Source organism: Kluyveromyces marxianus, chromosome 4, assembly GCF_001417885.1.
Source record: "Kluyveromyces marxianus DMKU3-1042 DNA, complete genome, chromosome 4".
Taxonomy (NCBI): Eukaryota; Fungi; Ascomycota; class Saccharomycetes; order Saccharomycetales; family Saccharomycetaceae; genus Kluyveromyces; species Kluyveromyces marxianus.
The window spans coordinates 1,024,700-1,047,233 of record NC_036028.1 but is presented as its reverse complement, the minus strand read 5'-3'; the positions used below and the strand labels follow the sequence as shown (position 1 = coordinate 1,047,233).

At 41.6% G+C, this 22,534-nt stretch overlaps 9 protein-coding genes across 9 annotated transcripts; 5 read left to right on the top strand and 4 right to left on the bottom strand.

Moving 5' to 3' along the window:
• Positions 1-471: 471 nt before the first annotated feature.
• BDF1 (chromatin-binding protein BDF1) lies at positions 472-2,577 on the bottom strand (the record flags this gene model as incomplete). The annotated part of the gene is made up of 1 exon (XM_022819772.1): positions 472-2,577. The coding sequence occupies one exon, from the start codon at positions 2,575-2,577 to the stop codon at positions 472-474; it is 2,106 nt and encodes a 701-aa protein (XP_022676305.1).
• A 1,875-nt stretch (positions 2,578-4,452) lies between these two features.
• YET3 (Yet3p) lies at positions 4,453-5,082 on the top strand (the record flags this gene model as incomplete). The annotated part of the gene is made up of 1 exon (XM_022819771.1): positions 4,453-5,082. The coding sequence occupies one exon, from the start codon at positions 4,453-4,455 to the stop codon at positions 5,080-5,082; it is 630 nt and encodes a 209-aa protein (XP_022676304.1).
• A 152-nt stretch (positions 5,083-5,234) lies between these two features.
• DUS3 (tRNA dihydrouridine synthase DUS3) lies at positions 5,235-7,292 on the bottom strand (the record flags this gene model as incomplete). The annotated part of the gene is made up of 1 exon (XM_022819770.1): positions 5,235-7,292. One exon carries the CDS (start codon positions 7,290-7,292, stop codon positions 5,235-5,237), a length of 2,058 nt encoding a protein of 685 aa, XP_022676303.1.
• Positions 7,293-8,683: 1,391 nt separating this feature from the next.
• SFP1 (zinc-coordinating transcription factor SFP1) lies at positions 8,684-10,786 on the top strand (the record flags this gene model as incomplete). The annotated part of the gene is made up of 1 exon (XM_022819769.1): positions 8,684-10,786. The coding sequence occupies one exon, from the start codon at positions 8,684-8,686 to the stop codon at positions 10,784-10,786; it is 2,103 nt and encodes a 700-aa protein (XP_022676302.1).
• Positions 10,787-11,651: 865 nt separating this feature from the next.
• Positions 11,652-12,356, top strand: SEI1 (seipin; the record flags this gene model as incomplete). The annotated part of the gene is made up of 1 exon (XM_022819768.1): positions 11,652-12,356. The coding sequence occupies one exon, from the start codon at positions 11,652-11,654 to the stop codon at positions 12,354-12,356; it is 705 nt and encodes a 234-aa protein (XP_022676301.1).
• A 277-nt stretch (positions 12,357-12,633) lies between these two features.
• On the bottom strand, positions 12,634-15,741 carry AHK1 (Ahk1p; the record flags this gene model as incomplete). Its single annotated transcript, XM_022819767.1, has 1 exon — positions 12,634-15,741. The coding sequence occupies one exon, from the start codon at positions 15,739-15,741 to the stop codon at positions 12,634-12,636; it is 3,108 nt and encodes a 1,035-aa protein (XP_022676300.1).
• Positions 15,742-17,089: 1,348 nt separating this feature from the next.
• Positions 17,090-19,114, top strand: BRE1 (E3 ubiquitin-protein ligase BRE1; the record flags this gene model as incomplete). The annotated part of the gene is made up of 1 exon (XM_022819766.1): positions 17,090-19,114. The coding sequence occupies one exon, from the start codon at positions 17,090-17,092 to the stop codon at positions 19,112-19,114; it is 2,025 nt and encodes a 674-aa protein (XP_022676299.1).
• A 521-nt stretch (positions 19,115-19,635) lies between these two features.
• Positions 19,636-20,697, top strand: DUS4 (tRNA dihydrouridine synthase; the record flags this gene model as incomplete). The annotated part of the gene is made up of 1 exon (XM_022819765.1): positions 19,636-20,697. One exon carries the CDS (start codon positions 19,636-19,638, stop codon positions 20,695-20,697), a length of 1,062 nt encoding a protein of 353 aa, XP_022676298.1.
• A 1,063-nt stretch (positions 20,698-21,760) lies between these two features.
• RPL31B (60S ribosomal protein eL31) lies at positions 21,761-22,533 on the bottom strand (the record flags this gene model as incomplete). Its single annotated transcript, XM_022819764.1, has 2 exons — positions 21,761-22,048; positions 22,477-22,533. The coding sequence occupies 2 exons, from the start codon at positions 22,531-22,533 to the stop codon at positions 21,761-21,763; spliced, it is 345 nt and encodes a 114-aa protein (XP_022676297.1).
• Between the last annotated feature and the right edge of the window lies 1 nt (position 22,534).

The window sequence follows — 22,534 nt, the reverse complement described above, 5'->3', positions numbered from 1 at the left end:
ACGCCTTTTTTTACAGGTACATAATGCAAGCGGACAAAGGTCAGGATATATACGTATGGTAGGCAATGCGATCTACGATTTTAAGGTTGCAATTTCTTGGATTTTTATTTATTAGAAGAAAACACAGATATATAGATAAGAGTTCAATTCAATTGAGGTGAGATAGGTTGGGTTGTGATTGGTATGTATATGTTTATTATGCTAATGTTACAAATCTGTTATTTTTTCAAAATTTATGTTTTTGAGTTTTTTTTAGCTTGATTTAAATCCATGTAAAATTAAGAATAGAAGAAAGACACAAGGGAAAGAGAGAAAGAAAGAAAGAGAAAATAGAACATAAAAAAACACTCTCTTGTTTGTGGAGTCTTAATCGTTCAAAGCCATTTTTAGGGGGGGAAGTTATTTGTTTGTTTGGTTATCGTCATCGTCGTTATCATTACCTGCTCTATGTGCTGACTCGTTAAGTCTTACTTACTCTTCCTCGCTCTCGCTACTCATGTCATCTTCAGACGAGGATTCGTTACTGTGTTGTTGATGGTGTTGATGAGCTAGAGCGTTCAAAGTGTTTGGACTCATTGGAGAGTTTGCATTGAAAGAGGCTAATTTGTTTTTAATCTGCTGTATTTGATTGTTCTGCTCCTCTTCGCTCAATGCTTTACTTCTCCGACGTTTGCCCTTTGATTTTGTAGAGTTTGGTGACAAAGAACTGTGTCTCAAGTCAGTTTCAGAAGAAACGGACAGAACCCCATCGTCCACTCCAGCATAACCATTGTTAGCGGAATCGTACTTGCGGAAGAAAGTGTTATACAACGTTAGAATAGTGTTTTCGTCAAGTTGTTCAATATCTAACTCCACTTCGTCATCTGCACCGATTTCAGGCATGGACTTTCTGATAATATCTACAGCCTTTTCAAGCTTACTTTCGGGCAAATCACCAATTCTCTCACTAATGGTACGCTTCATGTCGTAAGTGACGACAGCCTTTAATGGGTTCTTCTTACGTCTCTTACCACCAGAAGATGCTGAAGACGCAGCAGATTTACCATTTCCAGCTGCCTTTCTCTTGGTGCCTGTCTTGCCTCTTCTCTTTGACTTGGATGCACCCCTGGCTGCTCTTCTTTCTTTTCTGATTCTCTCGAGTTCTTGCTTCTTCAACTGTTGCAATTCTATCTTCATTCTTTCCAACTGTTGTTCTAGGTATTGGATAGCAGGGTTAGTAATTTGAGTTTCGTCGATTTGTTCTTCTTCAGAAGCCTCTTCCGATTCATATCCATCATCCGATTCACCACCCTCGTCCGCACTTTCTTCGTCAGGGATCACTGGTCTATCAGCCCATCTAGAATTGAAAACGTCCTCTAGACGATGACCCATCATGTTAACGATAGTTCCTTCTGGGTTGAAAGCGTAGCAATTCTTGAACACCAATCTAACATCGTGCTCGAATTCTTCAGCGGTCTGATATTCCCAGTTGTTCAATTTTTTCTGGATGGTACCGAGATCCATGGGTTCCTTGACGAAATCGAAATAGGTTGGGCAATTCAATGCCACTGGATCCACTGGCTCAAGGAATGGATAATTAAACGACGAGTACTTCTTTGAGAGCAATTCCTTTAGGACTTGTTGACAGAACTTCATCTCCATTTGGTGCTTTTTAGACTTAGGCTTGTTACTTTCGTAGGGATAAATATCCTTGGTCTTTGGTGGATGGATTTCACGCTTCGGTCTGCCTGACTGCGATGGTGCTCTTCTGATCACCACCGGTTGGTCAGGGTTTGCCTTTGTGCGTTTTTGCTGTTGAGGAGGTGCGTCTTTGGAAGGCATATTTAGCATATGCTTCTCGAAAGAGGCCTGGATGTTTCTAGCCATTTGTGCAATCACAGACTTATCACCGTTGAACTTGATACAGTTGTTGACCATTAAATTGAAGTCATCGGTCACTTGTTCGGGAGTCTCATACGCATCTACGTTCAACTTTCTCTCGATAGTCGAGAGGTCCATTGGACGAGGGATGTAGTTATAGTAGAGAGGAATGTTCAAGGCGACAATATCCACTGGCTTCAAGAAAGGTTTGGCATCCTTTAAGCGTTTAACCGCTTTGATAGCGGTGAGTGCGTGCTTCTTTTGGTGAGCAGGCATCGGATTTTGCGGAAGGTTGTTCATATCTGGCTCTTGGGGTGGGGCCGGAGCTGGAACCATATTTTCTTCTGGCTTAGGCTCTGTTGGAGCTTCTGTACGGGCTTCTTCTGCAGTGGCTTCTGCAGGTGTATCCACAGGTGCATCTGCAGGAGTCTCTATTCCTGCCACTGGTTCTGCTGCTGCTGCTGCCGTTGGCTCCGCCTCAGTTGAAACAGGTTGTTCCTCTGGAACAGTCTCCTCTGGAACAGCTTCTGGTGTTGCTGCAGGAGTAGCCACGACCGCCGCTCCGACCGCAGTCGCACCGCCTTCAGCCTTCATATCACCAACACCGCCCGCGCTGTTACCATTCACAGCAACGTTTCCCCCAGAGGGTTTCATGTCAACAACAGTCGCGTGCTCACTGGGCACTTCTTTTAAGTCACGTGTCTCGGCCATCTGCATCTCCAGTAATAAAAACAAAATACTCACACTAGCCTTTTTTCTATTGTTGCTTTTTTAGTCTTTTCCTTCTTCTTATATAATACAACTAATCACGTGATGATAACCGCCCGCAATTACGAATGAAAGAAGAAAAGGGAAAAATCAAAATCGGCAAACGGAACGGAAAACGGAGATTTAAAAGAAAAAATAAAATGAAAGTGCGTGTGTGTTTGTTAATCTGAACCGCTCAAATAAACAGACAGGTAGGGTAATGCAAATATAATAATACTAGTACTATTAGAGAAAAAATAAAACACCTATCAACTAGCAGTCACTCAGTCAGTCACACTAATTTTTTTTTGGCGCCGGTTCTATATTTCTTGCTTTGTTGTTAAGGTATTTTAAAAAAAAAAGTATCCTTTGCACACTGCGTTCACTCAGCCAGTCACTGCAGCGTACACCGCAAACACTAATTCAGAAAAGAAAGCACAAAGCGAAAAAATATACACAAAACCGTCCCAAAACGGCAACTAACAACAACTACTGACGAAAAAGGCCCAAAATTATTTTTCAGGAGCAGCCCCGTGTTTATATACTAGTAAAATTTTCAAAAAAAAAAATTCAATTCAAGAAAAAAAAACAAGAAGCCTCCTGGAATCTCTGCACTGAAAAGCCAGGAGAAGGAAAAAGATGACAGCACGCATATTACGCGAAAAAAAAAAGGAAACCAGCCTAGCAAACGCAGCTGGCGCACACACAACGCGCACAGCTCGCGTAGGGACAAAGGCCTGCGCTTGGTGTTGTGCGGGTAATGATATACAAGCACCATTTTCACACTAACACACAAACACATACTGGTTTTTTTACTCATATTAAACGCTCGCATCCCCCTTAATAGAGTATCACGCTACACGATATGAGAGGCACACACACCAGCACAATTCCCACCCCCCTTATAGGGGGTCTGAGAGGCTGGTTTCTCTTTTTTTTCTTTCTTTAGTAATGTTATTTGGTACGGTAAGTGTAAGGTAAGGTAAGGTAACCGGGCTAGCTACTATTGCAACCCAAAAACCCATACATATCCCATACTACTCCATATAGTGTGTGTCATATACTACTATATGGATCCATTCACAGGTGAGAGAAAATCACACTAGCTTCCGCCAATGCACCAAGTCCGAGCCACCGTCAACTATTGCATCTAGTTGCTCTGGACCCTCTGATTTGTAGCCTCTCCTTGTTGATTGTGTCTTATCTATTGCTTGAATCAATCAGTTGTTTAGTAGTAGTTTGTAACAGGGAGAAGAAGTAGTTTTACCAACATGTAGTTAGCACAAGTGGTAAAAGCAGCTTTTCTGGTTGTATCAGACGGGAAAGAAAAAAGATTTTTTTCGAAGCAACAGGTAAAAAAGAAACGATCTGCAAAAAAAGCAACTAATGTGTCTTTTGTGTGTGATGGAAGGATGGTGCTTTGTGTTTTTGCCAGCGGGCATTCCTTGGGATTTTCGGGTCCTGGGCGGAAAAGAATCTCTTGGAATAACAGGGGGTAAGAGAGAGGGAGAAGGAAACAAAAACAGGTCGGGTCGAAGAGTCTAACTCCGTACACCTCGGTATAAGGCATTTTGTAATTTTATTACCCTGTCCGGTAAGAGAATTATACCGATACCACTTGGACTGGGTCTATGTTTCTTTATCCTGATGAAGAAAGTGATGTGAGGTTAATTGCACTCACGTGGTTTTGGAATGACCTGTAAATGCAGCTGTTAGCTTGGTAATTTCTTCTGTGTCCGGGTAACAGGTGTCTTGGATTTACTTTACGTACACCAGTATGAAAAAGTGTACAGGTATCCTTTAAAAAACAAGGCATCGCAATCGACAAGACACTCGCCAACTTGGATGTTCAACCATTTCAAATGCTCGTTTCAAGTTTATATATATGATCAAGAATCGAATCGCGATCTAAAGGTTCTATCTACCCCTGAAAGCATGTCTCTGTATCATGGTTTGGTGTACGCCATTCTCGTTGTTGAGCTCATTACCTTAACGCTATTGGGTCTGCCACTCCCTTTGGTGCTGAAGAAGCCCGTGATCAAGGCTCTATCAAAACCGCTCCTGTCGTCAACGGTTCAAATTACCATCAAATGTGTACTAGGTTTTATCCTACTACTATTTGTTGACTCTATGAACAGAGTATATGGTATTGAAAGTGAATTGGACAGAATGAAGGAATCGGGCGTTGGGACTTATCCGCATGGCAAGACGGAAATCTTGTCAAGGAAGTTCTTTTGGCAGAGAAATATGTATTTAACTGGCATCACATTGTTTCTCACGTTTTTGTTGACTCGTGTGGCTACGCTTGTATGGGAACTTTTCGACATGAAGGATGCGTACGAGACTACATTGAAGACCAAACAAGACGAGTTGCCTCCAAAGCAAAAATCTTTAGCCAAGGAGATCGCCGATATCGATGAGGAGATAGCACGTTTGAAAGAACAGTCTACTGCTCTGCAGGAACAAATGAAATGATGAACTGCGTTTATATTTTGTATATTTTCACACGCACACGCACACGCACAAATATATATATGTATATGTATACGTATATGTAAAAGCATATTGACATGATTACAACAGTGTGATGATTAATGAGGCTCTATCTCTTAGTCTTTCTCTCTCTCTCAGTTAGTAGTGGGAGCAAAAGAGTTACTCTTGTGCTTTGGAGTAAAAACGAATTCATCGTTGACCTTACCGAAGAAGAGTTCAGATAATTTGATCCAGTCATTAGAATCGGCAGATCCTAATAAAGTTTCAAGGTCATCACGGCCCTTCCAATTTGGTGGTCTCTCGTTCAATAAGACAGGATACCTTTCGCAAATACCCATTGGCACGTATCTGTGGAAGAAAGACATAAATTCGCAAAAGAATCTACGACATTGCGAAATACCAAATTGGTCTGTACCCCAGTGATCCATGGCGAATTGGGCGTAGTCCTTCAAAATTTCGAGTCTTTCGGTAGAGGATTTGTCCAAGTATTGTTTGGCGTCAACTTCTTCAAAGATCCATGGTTTGATCAAGGCACCGCGCGCTACCATGACACTGTCGATGTTTTCGTTTTCCAAATGCTTGTACCAATCTTCCCAGTTATTACAGTCACCATTACCGACGAATTGTAGTTTTTGGCCGTCTCTTAGCTCTTTGTTTTCTTGCTTTTCTGCTTCATAGGTTCTAACGGCATTGGCTACTTCTCCGACGTAGTCCCAATCAGCCAGTTTGGTGTACCTCTGTTGTCTAGTTCTACCATGCAAAGTGATAGCGGCGACGTCAGTTTCCATGACCAGTCTCTTGGTGATGGATAGGGCAATTGGATGGCCCTCTCTGGTACCGGTACGTATCTTTACTGTGACTGGGATATCGTTTGAGACGTAGTTCATACCGTTTAGACAACGAATCATTCTTGCAGGGTTGTCTAACAAGGCACTTCCGCTTCCTTGTCTGTATAGAAGATCAATTGGGCAACCACTATTCAAGTTTATTTCGCTGACGCCCGAGATGTTTGCAGCAATGGCTTCTGCTGCTTTTGCTGCTTGCCAAGTCTTTGAGCAAGCGATTTGGACACCGAATCCCGGGAATTCGGTGCAGTGAGCCTTCGGAAGAGCCCATTCTGAGTTAGTACCCTGAATGAGCGGAACCGCTAAGGCCATTTCTGAATAAGTAACGTCCGCACCGAGTTTGCGCATTAGACGACGGTAAGGGAGGTTTCCGACGGTGGTCAATGGGGAGACGATTTTCTTGTGGTGGAGGTCTAGCTTACGTTTTTCTTGTGCGAAGTAGCGGGTGTCGCGGTATTGGAGGTACAATTCCCGTTGTCTTTCTCTCTTGCGGTCCGCTTTTGATTTTTGTTCTAGTGCTTGTGGGGAGAGCTGAGGTTGTGAAGCTTCTGCTGCTGGAGCTTCTGCTGCTGGAGCTTCTCCAGCTTCTGTTGGAGCAGGAGTTTCAGCGTCTTGCTGCGCAGCAGATCTAGCCTTGGCTCTGGCCTTAGCTCCGGCTTCTGCCTCGGCCATCGAATCTCTATTTTCCTGCTGCATGGCGTCGATGATCTCTAGGATGTGTTCGCTCTTGGTGAAGGGGAAGCGTTTCTTGATCAAATCGTATTTCCTTTCACCGTCGATGTGGTTGATCTCGTGGTTTGCGTCGTAGAGCTTCTGTTTAGTGTCTGGGTCCTGTACTTCGTTCAATTCAAGGGTCTCTAGGTTGCAATGGGAGGACAAGAAGCAGCACTTGTACCCCATTGGACAGTAGCCAAGCGACTGCCACACGGGACACACTGGGAAGTACTCGGACTTGATTTCTGGTGCCTTGTGTTCGAGGTACTGCTTAACGTCGTGCACGTACCTGCACTTGTCACCGAACGGACACGTAGCGTTGACGTTGCACACGAACTTGGAGCATAACGCGTTCTGTTCCCTTGCCTGTCTGTTGTCACGGTTTTTGTTTTGGCCTCTTTGTTTTGACTTCTTGTTCTTTTTGCCCTTGCCGTTACCGTTTTGCTGGGCGTCGAGGTCTAGACGGGAGGACGAGGACTCTTCGTCGTCGTACTGCACGGTTGAGGGCTGGTCGTTGAGGACAATGTATTCTGGCTTTAGCTGGGCGACGCCTTTGGAGTCGATCTTCTTTGGGGCCGAAGATGAAGCCGAAGATGCGTCAGCATCTGAGGCTGGTCTTTTAGCGGCGGACATTGGGAGGGTGGTATTAGGGATTATGGGGGGAGAGAAGGTCGGGAACGGCGTCTATGCTTCGTAGTGTCAGACTCAAATCAGGTCAGATCTCCAAATAAATACAAGCTCATCGCGATGAGCTGAAACTTTGAAACTTTGAAACTTTTCAGCAGCTGGCTGGCAGGCTGGCTCGCTGAAAAAAAAAAAAAAAAAAAAAAAAAGTTGGGACTTAATTTTCCCTCACGTGACTCCACTGTTACCCTGTCCCCTACCCACCTTAGTCCCAGTCCCTCCTGTTCCTGGCCCACTGGCGCCTGACTGGCCCTCTGACGACTGGCCCACCCATTGGCAGCGACGGGTCCCTGCCCCCCTCCCCCTCTCGCCAAAAGGCACAGGGGAAAAAAATAAAAAAAAAAGAATAGCGGAACTCTCTCCGTACGGTGTGATGACACTTTCCGCCGGGTAAGCAGCCCAGACGCCCCCGCAGCGCCCTCATACAGATGTTCCAAACACTGCGCGCGTCGCCTCGTTTCTTTTTTATCTCAACAGAAATCTCCGCAGCAACTCTCTCCTGCCCTCTCTATATTCGTTTCGTTTCGTTTCGTTTAAAGTAACATCTCCGCAGCGCACCGCACCAGCACTACACCGCAGCACCCTCTGCCAGGACCTCTCTGTCTGTCTCTCTGTCTGTCTGTCTGTCCCCTGTGCTGTTCTCGGAAGTAACGAAAGCCTGTGCGCTGCACCATTACCAGTGGTGCTGATACCTATGCTTGGTAGTGTAATACCACTGGAAGCCCATTGGAAAGTAAGTGTGCACTCAGTTCGAGCGGATGGAATGGCAATGGCAATGGCAATGCAATGGCAATGGCTAGGGAATGGTAAGGGCCAGTGGGAATGAATGAGTGAATGAATGAGTGAATCGGTGAATGCATGAATGAATGAATGAATGAACGATGAATCGATGGACGGATGATGGCAGCTGGGCCGTCGTCTGTTTTGATTTGATTGGTTTTATTTCATTTTTGTTTGTCTGTTCCTCTGTTCCTCTCTGTTTGTCTGTCCGTCCGTCTATATCTTTATACAGGTGGTTCTGGGCACTTTGACATCTTGTCATTATTTAATTTCAATCTCTCTGAAATATATAGTTTATCAATTACGGTTGATAGACCAGGCTATAGAAGTGAAATTAGATAGAAAATACACTAATTTACAGTACTCTAGTCAGCGAGAGCGAGAGCGAGAGTAAGAGAGCCAGCCCGTCTGTGATTTGAATCACACGTACAGTACTAAATTTCATCTATTGTGTTTTGGGATTTCATTCTCTGGGTTTTAACATCACCTATTAGTATATAGCAGCACACACACTGCAGTTGCAAGTTTCAAGATTGGAGGATAACTGTCGACCAGGGGCCATGGAGATTACGGCGACGACGACTACTACTACTGCGGCTATGCCTGCGAGTACCAGTGCTGGAAATAGCAGGAGCAACAGCGGAGTCATTGGCGGGAGTGTGTCGCATCCTGGGTCTGTTCCGGGGATATTTATCAGCGATGGCCAGGGCCAAGCACAAACGCAAGCACAAGCACAAGCACAAGCACAAAACCAGGGCCAGGGCCAGCAGGGCCTGGCCCCACAGCAGATGGCTAAGTTGAGGAGGGATTCCATCGCACATTCGCAGGGGATCGGTGGTGTTTCATGGGGGTCCCTCACAATTAGCTCGTGGTTGCGAGATGAGGTGATGATTCATAGTCAAACTTACGCAAAGGACCACGCTCTCTCAGGCAGCCATAACAGCAAGAGTTTCCCCATCAATGTAGGGAAACACGGGTCCGGAGCTGCCGCTGCAGGAATAAACGTCCCAAACACAGCCGGGACCAAGAGCCCGCTAGATTTGACCAAGTTTGCGTCTCCTCCGGGCTCGTCAGGTGCGTATTTGCCAAACCTCGAAAAGCAGTACTGTAAGGACTACAGCTGCTGTGGCCAGCTGCTCCCTAGCTTGCATGACCTTTTGCGCCATTACGAGGAGGCCCACATCGCAACGTCTCCTGGGGGTCACGGCCATGGTCATGGTCACGTGATTGGCAACGCCCACCACCACCATAACAACAACAACAACAACAACAACAGCATTAACAGCCACATGCATGGTCAACACCAACACCAGAACCAGCAGCACCAGCAGAACCACCACAGCCAGCAGAACCACCACCAATCGGGCATGGTTGGCGTGAATATGAACTTCAGTCTGCAAACTGCAACAAACCACAGCACTAGCGCTGGTGCTTCCCCATCCAATAGCACAAACTCACACAGTAACAGCAATTCGGCTGCCGCCGCTGCAAATTCAGGCAACCAACACTCTAATCTGCATTCCCATTTACATCAACATAACGCTACTATGTCCCCTCACAGTTCACACGGTAACATGAGGTCCGAGGGTAAACATGACCAGTTCGACCCAAACAGCGTAAGCTACCAGCAGCAAAGGATACAGCAACAGCAACTGGGTGGTGCTGATTCGCAAAACCATGGTATGGGATCAAGAAGGTTGGATCCACGTTCCCAACAAATAAACAATAATCTCTCTCAATCGAAAGTGCCGCAGCGTTCTCAGTTGAATAATTCTTCATCTAACGCTAGCCTTTCGACTCTATCACAGACCGTCCAGGCTTCAGCATCAACCGGCCAGATTCACTTGAACGGTGGCTTTGTTGACGCCGTGTCGACAAACGAAGTGTTCTTACAATCCAAACACAACCAACCTTCTTCTACAAGGAACATTTCAAACTTCAATTCATATTCCACTAAATCTCATCAGACAATGTCCCAACCGGCGGCTAAACGCTCCTTGCCACTTGGCACCGGACTTGACCTAGACTACATGGAAACAGGCGTAATGGGTGGTTTGCATGAAAACTCTCTTGGAGGTGTTATGGGATTCGGATCGATGGATTCAATTTCGCATACCGTTCCACTAACAAACGCTAATCAACACGGGCTTCAAAAGAAGTCAAAGAAATTAGCAAACGCACATTTGAAATCAAAGGGGCTTGGAAGACAGGATAGCGGTTCCGGTTTGCTTGTGGATCATGGAAGTGGTGTAGTAGTAGACGACGATGTTGACGACGCTGTAGATGATGATGACGATGATGATGATGATGACGATAATGTTTCATCAAATAGAAAACAACAAGGATATATTGATGATCCAGCAAGGCGGCTATATGTCATGGATCATGAAGAACATAAACCTTTCAAGTGTCCAGTTATTGGATGCGACAAAACTTATAAAAATCAAAATGGTTTGAAGTATCATAAGCTGCATGGTCATCAAAATCAAAAACTTCATGAGAACCCCGATGGTACTTTCAGCATAATAGACCCAGAATCTAACGAACCTTACCCAGATGGTATGGGCATGGAGAATGACAAACCTTATCGCTGTGAGGTTTGTGGCAAGAGATATAAAAATTTGAATGGTCTCAAATATCACAGAGGTCATAGTACTCATTGATAAACTACCATTGTTACTATAAAAAACCAAAAAAGGTGCATCTCCCACGTATCTTGATAACACTCCATTAGAATAATGACAACGAAAACTATCCATTTCTTCTTAGATTGATAAAGCTATATGTGTGCAACTATTCTAATTCTATCCAAACTTCCATTCCTGTTTTTTCTACTATATTATTGCCGTTGTTGTTGTCGTTGTTATTATTACTATTATTACTATTACTATTATTACTATTACTATTATTACTATCATCATCATCATCATCATCATCATCATTATTATTATTATTATTATTACTACTATTATTACTTTTGGGGAGGAGAGAATATGTTATCATCATGATCTGGACATACCAATTGACCAATAATTCTACTCGTTTGATTTCTACTCACTTCTTCATTTCAAAAATCTACCATCGGTGTGGTGATGGTTGTGACAGGTGTCAACCTCTTTCACTTTACCATGAAGGCCCGTCTAAGTGATGGACATTATTATTACTTTCTTTAGCTTCACATCGTTCTGTTTTACTCTATCTCTACTATTTACGTACAAGTATACACTCTCGGAATGTGTTCTTTTCTTTCTGTATGCTTCATTATATCGGTAAATACGCGGCATCTTTGTGTGTTGCACTATTTCCTTTATACTCTAATTTATATGGAATGTCGTCTAAATCACTAATTCGTTACCTTTTCTAGTCTTCTAAGATTAAGGGAAGAAAGTAAAAAAAAGTTGAAAGTAATAACATTGAAATGAAAACTATCTTATTATACAGAAATTTAGGGTAACATCTACCCGCCATACATAATTGATGCACTCGAATTAGTGTGCTAGTGTGTTCATTTTGGGTAACGTTGTGAAAATGAAGATCAATTTGTCTATACCTCTCCAGGCTGCTAGATGGTTTTCTTATTTGTTATTTCTGATCTCTGTTGAGGTTATCCTTGTATTCCCGCTTGCAAATTTGTTATGGATAGATTTCATAAATCGATTGATTCCAAATAGTACAATGCATCTGATACCACTGAGTAACATGCTCAATAGCTGGACAATTCCTTTTGATTTTTCTGTAATAGCCAATTCTACATCAATCATTGAGTCGGATACTATGGTACGGTCAGATATACCATTAGAGATTACCATTAATTTAGGTATTTATTGTACATCGCAGAAGCCAATTGAATCTGCGGTTTTGACAATTGACAATAAAAGTCAAAGATTAGCGCTAACATGTTTCCAGAACGTCGACTTTTTATCCACAAGGTTCACTGGATTCGACTCTGTTTCCAAAACGATTAAAAAGGATATGATCAACGAATTCAAGTTTGAATTCCCTGTAAACCCTGATAAAAAGAAAATACATATTCAATTGAGTGATTACACAGAAAATCATCTTCTAGACCATATTAATGCCCAGTTTTCGGTGAAATATACAGGATTCCGCAAATTCCTTTTAAAATGGAGAATAACGTGTCATATCTTCGGTACTCTGATATTCGCCAGTCTAATATCTGCCTGTTTCTTGCTTTCCTTCACGGTAGCATTTGGTTACATTTATGTATCTTAAAAGATTTGTATAATAATGTGTCTTGTAGTACACTGATGAATCAATCGTCAGTCACCTATGTTCTCCCTCTGATAGATGCCTCTATTTTTTTTTACTGTTTATGGTGATTCTTTTTTATACGTAATTGGACAAAATAGGTCTAAATTATAACAATTCATGACAAAAAATAACTTTCGTTACCAAAAAAATGAAAATAGTTCATTATATTTCATAGATAAAGGAGGAGGATATATTCTTTTACATAATACAATTCCCTCTAACATTGATTTGAAGAGATTTACTTATAACTAGCTATTGCTATGAGACCTTTGTTTAGGGAGTGATTTTGGTGGAATCCAGGGTCCAATTCCATGTAAACTAGGTTGTTTCCGTTAACCTTTTTAAATTCTGTATACTCTTTCATAGTGAGATTGAAAGTGTGGATCACCTTGATTAATTTCGTCAGCTTTGTGATGAGCTTCATCCTTTCAACTTTAGAAATCGGCTTGTTTTTTTCGATATCATATGATGTTGAGTTCAGTACATCTGTTAAATTCATAAAAGTGTCATCAGGAAATAGTTGACTAATATCTATCTGGGGTGGTTCCATTGCCCCCCCTTGTTGTCGGCGTTCTTGAGAAGAATCGTGTTCGTAAATATTCGATACAGAATTTTCCACTAGGTTCAGTTGTTGAAGTTCTTCAATTGTGGGTGACAAAGAATCGAAATCAAAACCATCTATTAGAGTATCACTAGCCATTCCTAATGGGTCCGGTAAAGGCTTGTCATATCTATTAACGACTTTGACCCCCCATTTCTTGTTGAACCCTTGGATTTTGTCCAACATGTTCTTCTTTTGAGTTAGTTGAGAATTAACTGATACCGTTTTAAAAATAAATCTAATTGGCGGTTTGGTTACAATATCCCTGGTATATTTGGTTTCGACCGGTGCCAAAAGTTTGTGCTTTTTAGACGCTGGAGAGTCATTATTGTTCATAATGTGAGAACGTGTTTGCTGCGATAATTTATACAGTAGATCTTCAGATGATTCTGATCTAGATGAATTTGATGCAACTGAAGAGACTGTACTGTACATGGACAGCATTTCATGTGTTTCATAAGTATCTGTTGTACTAGTCGAAGCAATGCTATTTCTGTTTGAATTCCTTTGAGTTGGTTTTGGAGGAGTATCAGGTTTTGATTTGATATTGTTATTGAAACTTGACAACAGAGCTCCAAATCCAAATTTCAAACCACCTTCTTTCTTCGAATCATCTGTTTCACTTGTATCACTGTTAAGTGAAGATGTGCTAGATGAAATTGAAGATCTATTGCGTTCGTTTTCTCTTTTTGTCTTATTTTTTTGTGCAACCATTAGAGCGGCTCTACTGACTAATTCATCTGAAATATCAAAGGGGTGCTTTCCTTTGCAAATCACGACTCCTGGCCGTATGTTAGACATTCTTGACATGTTAGTGAAAAGAAGTGTATTGTTAGCGTTCCCCATGTTACCTTCAGTATGTTTCAGATTACTCATCAAGAGTAAGTCATCCTCATACAGTGGTTCTTGACGTTCTAGGATCAACCTATTATTCGTATGGAAAAAGAGAACAGTCTTTTCATCTACTAGTTGAGTATAGTCATAATCAAAAGCGTTTATGATGCACAGCACTTCCTTATTGATCGAGAACAATTTCGTTTTAATAGCCTCATGGTAAATTTTAGAGATGTTCTCATCTGCAAGAACTTTGAAAATAAGAAGCTTATGGAAAAGGATGTTTACAATGTGGAAATCGGTATCGATAGAAAGCATGTCCCAGAACTCTCCAATGAGTGCACCAGCAATACGTTTACGGTAAACCAAGGGAATGCTTTGCCAAGTGTTAAAAAGGCATAACAATCCCACTAACTGGGAGTCAACGTTATAGGTTTTTAAGGTACCGAATATACCATTGATCCATGAATTCCACGAAAAGCTCTCTAGAATTTCTGGTAAAGTATCGAAATGAAATACTTGAAATTGGAACAAAACGTTGAATATGATATTAGCCATCCATGAATCATATGCTGATATAGACGAGGATGAAGCAAGGAACGTTTTTTCCTGTAGATTGAAAAGTTCAATAAGTAGTGTCTTCTCAATGCGGGTATTATAGAAGTATCCCATAAGTGATCTATAGCATTCGATAATTCTAACGCCTTGAAACTTTGTAAAGATGAAGTTTATAATTTTTTCATGACTAACATTAATTTGATTTGGATTAGAGTTTGGCGTTGTTTTCAGCAGGGCTGCTTCGTGTTTCCCCTGTTTATCTTCAATTTTGATAAACTTTGAAAGTTTATCCAAATCCTGCTTTAGAGTATTGCAACAAAAGTGAAGAATGAGCGCAAAACCTGGAAACTTTTCTATTTCTAAATGCTTGAGGCCCAATTCAGAATGTGCGTTTAGAACATTGAACCAGTAATGGAACAAAAATATAGTTTGCACTTGAGAGTTTTGTAAGTAAGAGATCATAATGGGGAAAACTTTTTTAGTTTCTTGCGACATGGGTTCATTCAATTCGACATTATTGAACTTATTGATTAATTCCCGTGTGTATTGGGATTGTTGTTGTGCGTCGTCTTCAATAACTACAACCTGTTTTGTTCTCCATGGTAATAAAGTCTCTGAAGAGATATCCACTATGTCGAATCTGTTTTTGGAGAGGGTTTTTACCACTTCTACGTCGTAATGCAATTCGTCGTCCAAGAAGCAGAATGCAAATGCAATGATCTTTCCGATAAGTGGTATCAAGACTGCTGTGTATTGTTTAGCAAACTGCAAGGCAAGCATTGCGTTCTGTTTCTGTTGCTGCTGCTGCTGCTGCTGCTGCTGTTGTTGTTGTTGTTGCTGAAAGTTCCTTGATTCTAGTTCTGATTTTCTTCTAGAATTCAGAACCAATCTATTGGTGACCCATCGTACCGTCAACAACAAATGGTATGAATATATTTCACGTTCGCGATCTGGAGAGTTGACCTTGGGTACCGTGATTGTGATGATTCTACTAATGCACTCTAAAGACACGGACACTGCGTCCATTGCCAGCGATGTGTTGGATGTTGTGTCGGATATCAAACCCGAGTTCAAGAAATTAAGAAGTGTGAGCCACCATTGGACCAGAACGTCGTTACTGAGCTCTCCCAAATGATGTTGTTCATCCTCGCGAGAAATGGGAATTGATATATCAGGCTCGAGCCTTCGCAACGGCGAAAGAACGTTCAAACGGATGAAATTGGCCACTGCCTTCAATTGCGACACCGAGAACCCATGATCTGGTCCGTGTCCAATAGTAGCGGATGATGCTGTTAGAGATATAAACTTGTTTAACGAGTTCAGAAGCTGCACTCCTCGTCTTCCAGTATCCATACTGTTTAGACTATTAAAAAACCCAAAAAAAAACCAAAACAAGCACGTAAAACACACACACACACACACAAGCAAACAAAATCTCAAATCACAGGTGTGTGTCACTCTTCTCTGGCTCTCTATTTCTTACCCTTTGAACTTCTCTTCTTCTTCCTGCAGGGTCTTGGCAATGGTACTTTTGTGTGTGAATGGAAGAAATGATAAGTTTGAAAACTGTTTCTTCTGCGAAAAGAGATGAGACGCATATCGAGCGATCTAAGAAAAGCTCTAAAAAAAAAAGGATCCAGAAATACTCACTAAAGTAGAATGACGCACTGTACTTGTGATTGTAATTCTGGTGCAATGTAATATAAATATACATAAAAATATCTATTACACACTTACTTAGCGGCAGGCGTGCTCACACCTGCCCCACCAATTCCCTCGCCAATGCCATTTTTTTTCTTTCACTGTGCCATTCATTACTTTTCCGTATAGCAAGCAGCCTTCCAATCTACTTGCTTCATTTTTGCTCTACGCAATCTAGAAAACTTTACAGAATGTTGTACATAGAATTGCCATGCAATAGATACTATATACCCTGCAGCAGTATTTATTCTATCCTCCTGCCCCACTACCATTCAGCGCGCTTTCGGCCCGTATTCACGACTTGTTTCTGTGCCGTTAGGCACAGGTATGCGGCACCTCCATACCAATCCATCTCATACCTTCAACAACGCCACATTCGCCTGCCCTCTGCCTGATTTCCCGTCCTACCGTTTTCCTGCGCACTCCCAGATCTCAAGTGGCTTTGTTAGACGTTCTCTCGAGCGAACGTTCACGAAAAGCAACGGCGGCGGAAAAAAAACAAAAACACCACAAAAAACGTAAACAAAGACACAAAAATCAGGAGTTGAAGCAGAGAAGAATTTCAGATCTGAGTCATGTGACTATCACATGACTTCTTCGTGATTTTTACTTTCATTTTTATTTTCCTTCTCCTTTCTCTCGGGGGAAGCCCAGAGGAGATTTCCGAGCAAAAAAAAAAAAAAAAAAGTTCAAATTCCAAAATCCAAAAAAGTTTTTTTTTAAAAAATAATAAACCAAAAAAAAAAATAAAAATCCTAGTTTACTTATAACATCTGGTAAAAAAAAAAAAGTGTAGAGAATTCACTATAGAGTTCAGACACAATCGACAAACCGGGAAGAAAGAATTGAGATTCAGCGCTCAAGAGAAACCATAAAACTTTCTAGCATACCTTGTAACCTGTAAAGTTGTTGCCCAGTGGGAATTGTGTTGGATTGGCTCGTTTTATTTTATTTTTTTCTTTCTTTCTGTCTGATTTTAGGTTAAGTTAGGTTAGGTTAGATGGATGAACATATTGCGAAGAAGCCCAAATTGGAGCTTTCAGACGCATCGGAACCGTTGACGCAGCGCGATGTAATAGCATTTCAGAAAGAGGCGTTGTTTAGATGCTTGAATCAGTGGCGTTCGAAGGCTAACTGTCTAGCGGAGGAGAATGAGGTTCTTCAAGGTAAGATAGAGGAAGCGATGGAATCTGCTGCAGGATGCGGGTCTACGTTAGTTGCTGTGGCGCAGGCGTTGTTGGATAGCTGTAGTGACGATGAGGATAGACAGCTTCTGCAACGGATTATTAGTGAGTCGGAAGGTGACTCGCGTGCGTTTGTTCACACAGCAGCCGAAAACAGCAGCAGGATATGTCAGCTTATATTGAAGAGCGCTGGTGGGTCTGGTGGCACCGCTAGTGGCGCCGCCAGCGAAAGACTCCAGGAGTTGGAAAAACTCAAGTTGAAGTTGCAGGGCCTGCTTAGTGCCTCGGAATCCAAGCTCAAGAAGACAACTGAGTACTACGAAGGATTGCTCTCCAAATATGATAGACAGGATAGCGAGACCGTATCCCGCGTTTTCAACAGCGCTGATGATGATAACGGCAGTGTTAAGAAGGAGAAAAACCAATCTGAGAATGCGGCAGGATCGAGCGGCGGCGTTGACCAGAAGAAGGGTTCCGCTGCAAACGAGGAACAACGGACAGTGTCAGAAGTGGAGCATGAAATGCAGATCAACGATTTGAAATCACAGATCGCCGTGCTGGAAGCCACAGTAAAGGACTTGAAGGAATGGAAGGAACAGAACCTAAAAGAGTTATCGCAACTACGACAATCTGCAGCTGCACTACGCCCTGATTCTGCACAGTCTAACGCCCAGGAAGCTGCCTCGGCAAATGCCGCAGCAGCTACCGCTGCATCAGGAGGTAATGAAAAGATTTCTAGTTTAATGAAACAGAACGAGGACCTCCAACGAATTAACGAAGCTTACATGACAAAGTTCCAACAACTCTCTTCCGACAGAGAGATTTTCACTAATAAACTCACATCAGAATTTCATGCAGCACAGGATGCATTGAAGAAGCATAACTCATCCTTAGAGAAAGACTTGGTGAGAATTAGAACCATTCGTGATGAACTACTGGCTAAAGTATCCCTTTTGGAAGCGCAAAAGGGAAAATCGGAGATGATAGACGACTTGGAAAAACTACTAAAAATCCAAGAAGAACAATTGACCAGAGTCGAATCGAGAAGCAATGAAAGCACGAGTCAAGACGCTTTAATGAAAGAATTACAGGACCTCGAAAAGGCCTTCAAAGAAGTGTCAAGAATTTCGAATAAAAAATACGCGACCTACCTAAACCAGGAATCCGTGTTAAGCAAACTAACCGTCGAAAAGACCAAAGCAAGCGAGAAATACTTCGCCGCAATGAGATCCAAGGACGCAATAATGATAGAAAACAAAAACCTCTCTAAGAACTTAAACAAATCTAACGAATTAATCGTTCAATTGAAAGAGCTCGAAAAGACTTTACAACAAAAGATTGAAAGCTTGCATAAGCAACTCAACGTATCACAAGAAAACGAAAAACGCTTGAAGGATTCTAACAAAGAAACATCCATGAAAATTGCGGAGCTAACTTCTGACAACAATAAGCTCAAGAAATCGGCTGAACGCCTCGAAAGTGAAAATAAACAACTAATAGGCGCTAAGACAGAATTGGAATCAGTGGTTAAGGATAAAGATATTGAAAACAAACAGCTAAGAATCAAAGTCTCCAATGCTGAAGCTAAATCTAAGAAACTATACAAAACACTCCTTTCAAACGGTGGTGACAGCGGAGCGCTAGCTGAAGAACTTGAAAACTTCCGTACCATCATCTACTGTTCCCTATGCTCCAAGAATTGGAAGAACACCTCCTTGAAAACTTGTGGCCACGTCTTTTGTGAATCATGTTGTAAGGAAAGATTGGCTGCTAGAATGAGAAAGTGCCCTACATGTAACAAACCATTTTCCTCTAACGATTTGCTAACTATCCATTTATGAGACGTTAACTATTGTTTTTTTTTTTGTCTTTCTTCCTTTCTTTCTTTCTTTCACTTCATTTCATTTCATTTCCAAACCTAATATGTATGTGTCAGAAACTGCTCCCTGTAACGAACACTCACTCCTACATCATCTTTTAACGTATATATCTGTGTCCATTCCAATATGTATGCGCATGTAACATTATATCTTCTCAATACAAACCGCTTGTAAATACCTAATTGGGTATTTTTGTTTTTTGATAAAATTCAAGATTTTATTCTATGCTTTTTTTTTTTCAGTATAAACTTTGACGAAAAAAGATTAGATGGCAAGAGCGATGAGATAAAGTCCGTTTTCGATGTGGAGGCTGTTATCGTATATAAGCCCGCTTGAGCTCTCCTAGTCATCGCTTAAGAACCGCTTAAGAATAGTTCGCCTCATCGAATTTAAAAGGGATCTTTTCGAGTAAAGTATCCAAGAAGGCAATAATATTAGCACGTCCCTTTCGTCAACCTGTAAGCAAATTACGGGTTATTAGCATGATGTCTTCATGTTCAGTACGTATTCCGCCACCTAAAGAGCTATCCAAAAGTAATGATCCTTTGCATATTATAAAATCCAGACTAGAGACTCATAACAGACCGGCTACCATTGCGGGTCCCATGGTTCGCTACTCGAAACTTGCATTCAGACAAACTTGCCGTCATTATGATGTTGACATAGTGTATACTCCAATGATCTTAGCGAGAGAGTTTGTTAGAAACGGCCATGCCAGAATGGCAGATTTCACAACGTGCAGAGACGATACACCGTTAATCGTTCAGGTGGGTGTGAATAACGTTGCAGATCTTCTCAAATTCACTGAGATGGTATACCCGTACTGTGACGGTATCGGTATTAACTGTGGATGTCCGATCCGTGAACAAGTGAGGGAAGGCATTGGCTCTGCATTAATATACAATGGAGAATTGTTGTGTAACATGGTCAAAGCTGTGAAGGAAAAATACGGTGACAAGGTTAGACTAGAGACGAAAATTAGAATACACGACAACATTGCAGAAACTGTCACGCTCTGTAATAACTTATGCGAAGCTGGAGTAGATTGGATTACAGTTCATGGCAGGACCAGAACTACGCGTTCATCTGTTCCTGTAAATTTAGATGCCATCAAATACATCAAAGAGAACATTAAGAATAAAGAGGTTCCACTGGTTGCAAACGGTGACTGTTTCAGTCTGGAGGATTTCCAGCATATCCACGAGTACACAAACGTAGAAGGGGTGATGGCTGTGCGGGGATTGCTAGCCAATCCTGCACTTTTCGCTGGTCACGAAAAATGCCCATGGGGCACAATAGAGCTCTTTTTCCATTACGCCATGGAGTTCGGCGGACTACCATACCAACTCCTACAACATCACCTATACACTATGATGGAGAACATGGGCATAGAGAAACCAATGTTGAAAGAACTAATGGAGATTAAAAACCTAGCACACCTTGTGGACTGGCTTGATGACAATTTCGACTTCAAGCGCAAGGGCGACCCTGGATTCGCAGAAGCAGTCGATATTCCATTCAGAAGTTCTCAACCCAAGATATAGACCAACTTCTCTACCATAATCAATTTTAATGCATGCATATGTACATATAAGTAGCAGCTTTATTTTGGTTTGCTGAAATAACCTCTATCATGTCATATACAATAATATGGAGTGCCCTAATTAAGTATGTGGATGCTTGTGTCGCATATCCGGGTAATATATATCATTCACTAGGTTTAATTTCTTTTCAATTCACAAGCATTAAATTTTCTATTGAAACAAATTTGAACACTGTTCTTTTATAACCACACTAACGATTCTACATATATGTTATAATTTGAATTTAAGCACTGGGCCAACATCAATCGGCTAATGCTGGTCAGAAGGACGCGAATGTTCATGAATGAATGCTCCTGCTGTAACAGGAGGGCAGATTTTTTGACTAATGTTCTGTGCTAATGAAACAAGCAAAAGTTCAGATGAACTTTCCATATTCGTGCGATAGGAGAGCATAGAATATGGAACAGAACCAACTTAGTCGTTCTTGTGTAATTGTGTCTCCGTATGATTTCGATCAGAAATAATTGGTGATTTAAAGGATGATTTTTTTTTAAACCTTTGCCAATCTATTGAGAACAGAATAGCATCCTGCAAGATGCTATTTTAAGTCCATCCCACGATTTACTTCGTGAGTGGGGGAACTATGAACCTTGATACCGAGCCGTTCTGGTTCGGTATCTCTTAGGTGCATGTCTCTTGCTATTGGGGACTTTTAATGTTATGAGTGGTTGGTACATAATTTGTCATAGTTACACTGATTTAATCCCAATTAGATCCAATCGAGTTTCGAAGATGCATTGTAGTTCCAATATTCTTGTAGTATATCTGTCTGTCTATCTGTGTGTACTGTACTATTCTATACTATCATCATCATGATGTTAGTGCTATCTCACAATTTAGCTACCCAACTACCCCAACGTAAAAAAACAATCAGCCAAAGGCGATGATGAGTTGGAAAGACGGTAGCCGACCAGTAAAGAAGGCGTTTTCAAATCGATAATAGAAATTTATTAGAAGGTATATTTATATATGTGATTGTACGTTGGATAAAATACTACTTCCTTTAAGCTTCGTCTTCGTCAACGACAACGGTTTGCAAACCCTTAGCAGAAGCAACGACGACTGGTTCGACGTAAGAGAACAATGGGTTCTTAGCGTCTTCTTCTTCGTTTCTTCTTCTAGAGATTCTCAATCTCAATCTGAATGGAACACCCTTGATACCTCTCTTCCAGATTTCTTGGTTCAACTTTGGGTCCAATCTGACATCGTCGGTACCCATGTGCAACTTGGCGAACTTCTTGATTTCCTTCACAGCCTTTGGAGCTCTCTTCTTGAAGGAAACACCGTGCAACTGTAATAATAAGTTAAAATCATCAGCGTGATTTTAAAAACTAGTTAGTAAAATTGGTCCATATTAATGATTAATCGAGAAAACCTCTAGAACACTGGTAACATCCATTAGATTGTGTCAAAAACGGGAGTGAGATGGGGGGGATTCAATCATTTGTTCTTATCACTATACTTCATTGTATATCCCTCATCTTTTACATTAGTTTAGTTGCTTTTCCTCTCTTTCTGCATGTCTGGTTGTAAAGCCCACAAATAGTGTTGTAATCATTTATCTGTTCTTCCAAGTCATCCATGGTGGCCCCACTCTCCACAATACATTTGTGTCTCCCATAAATGGTGTCCCCCTATCTCATATTGAATGTTCCAAAATTGTTCTTGTAGTTCCTGTTGTGATGTGTCTTGTTATTGATTAAATGTGTAAAAACATACTCTCTTGTGCATGTTGATGGTGTATTCACGAGTAACGACGTCTTTCAAACCGGCCATT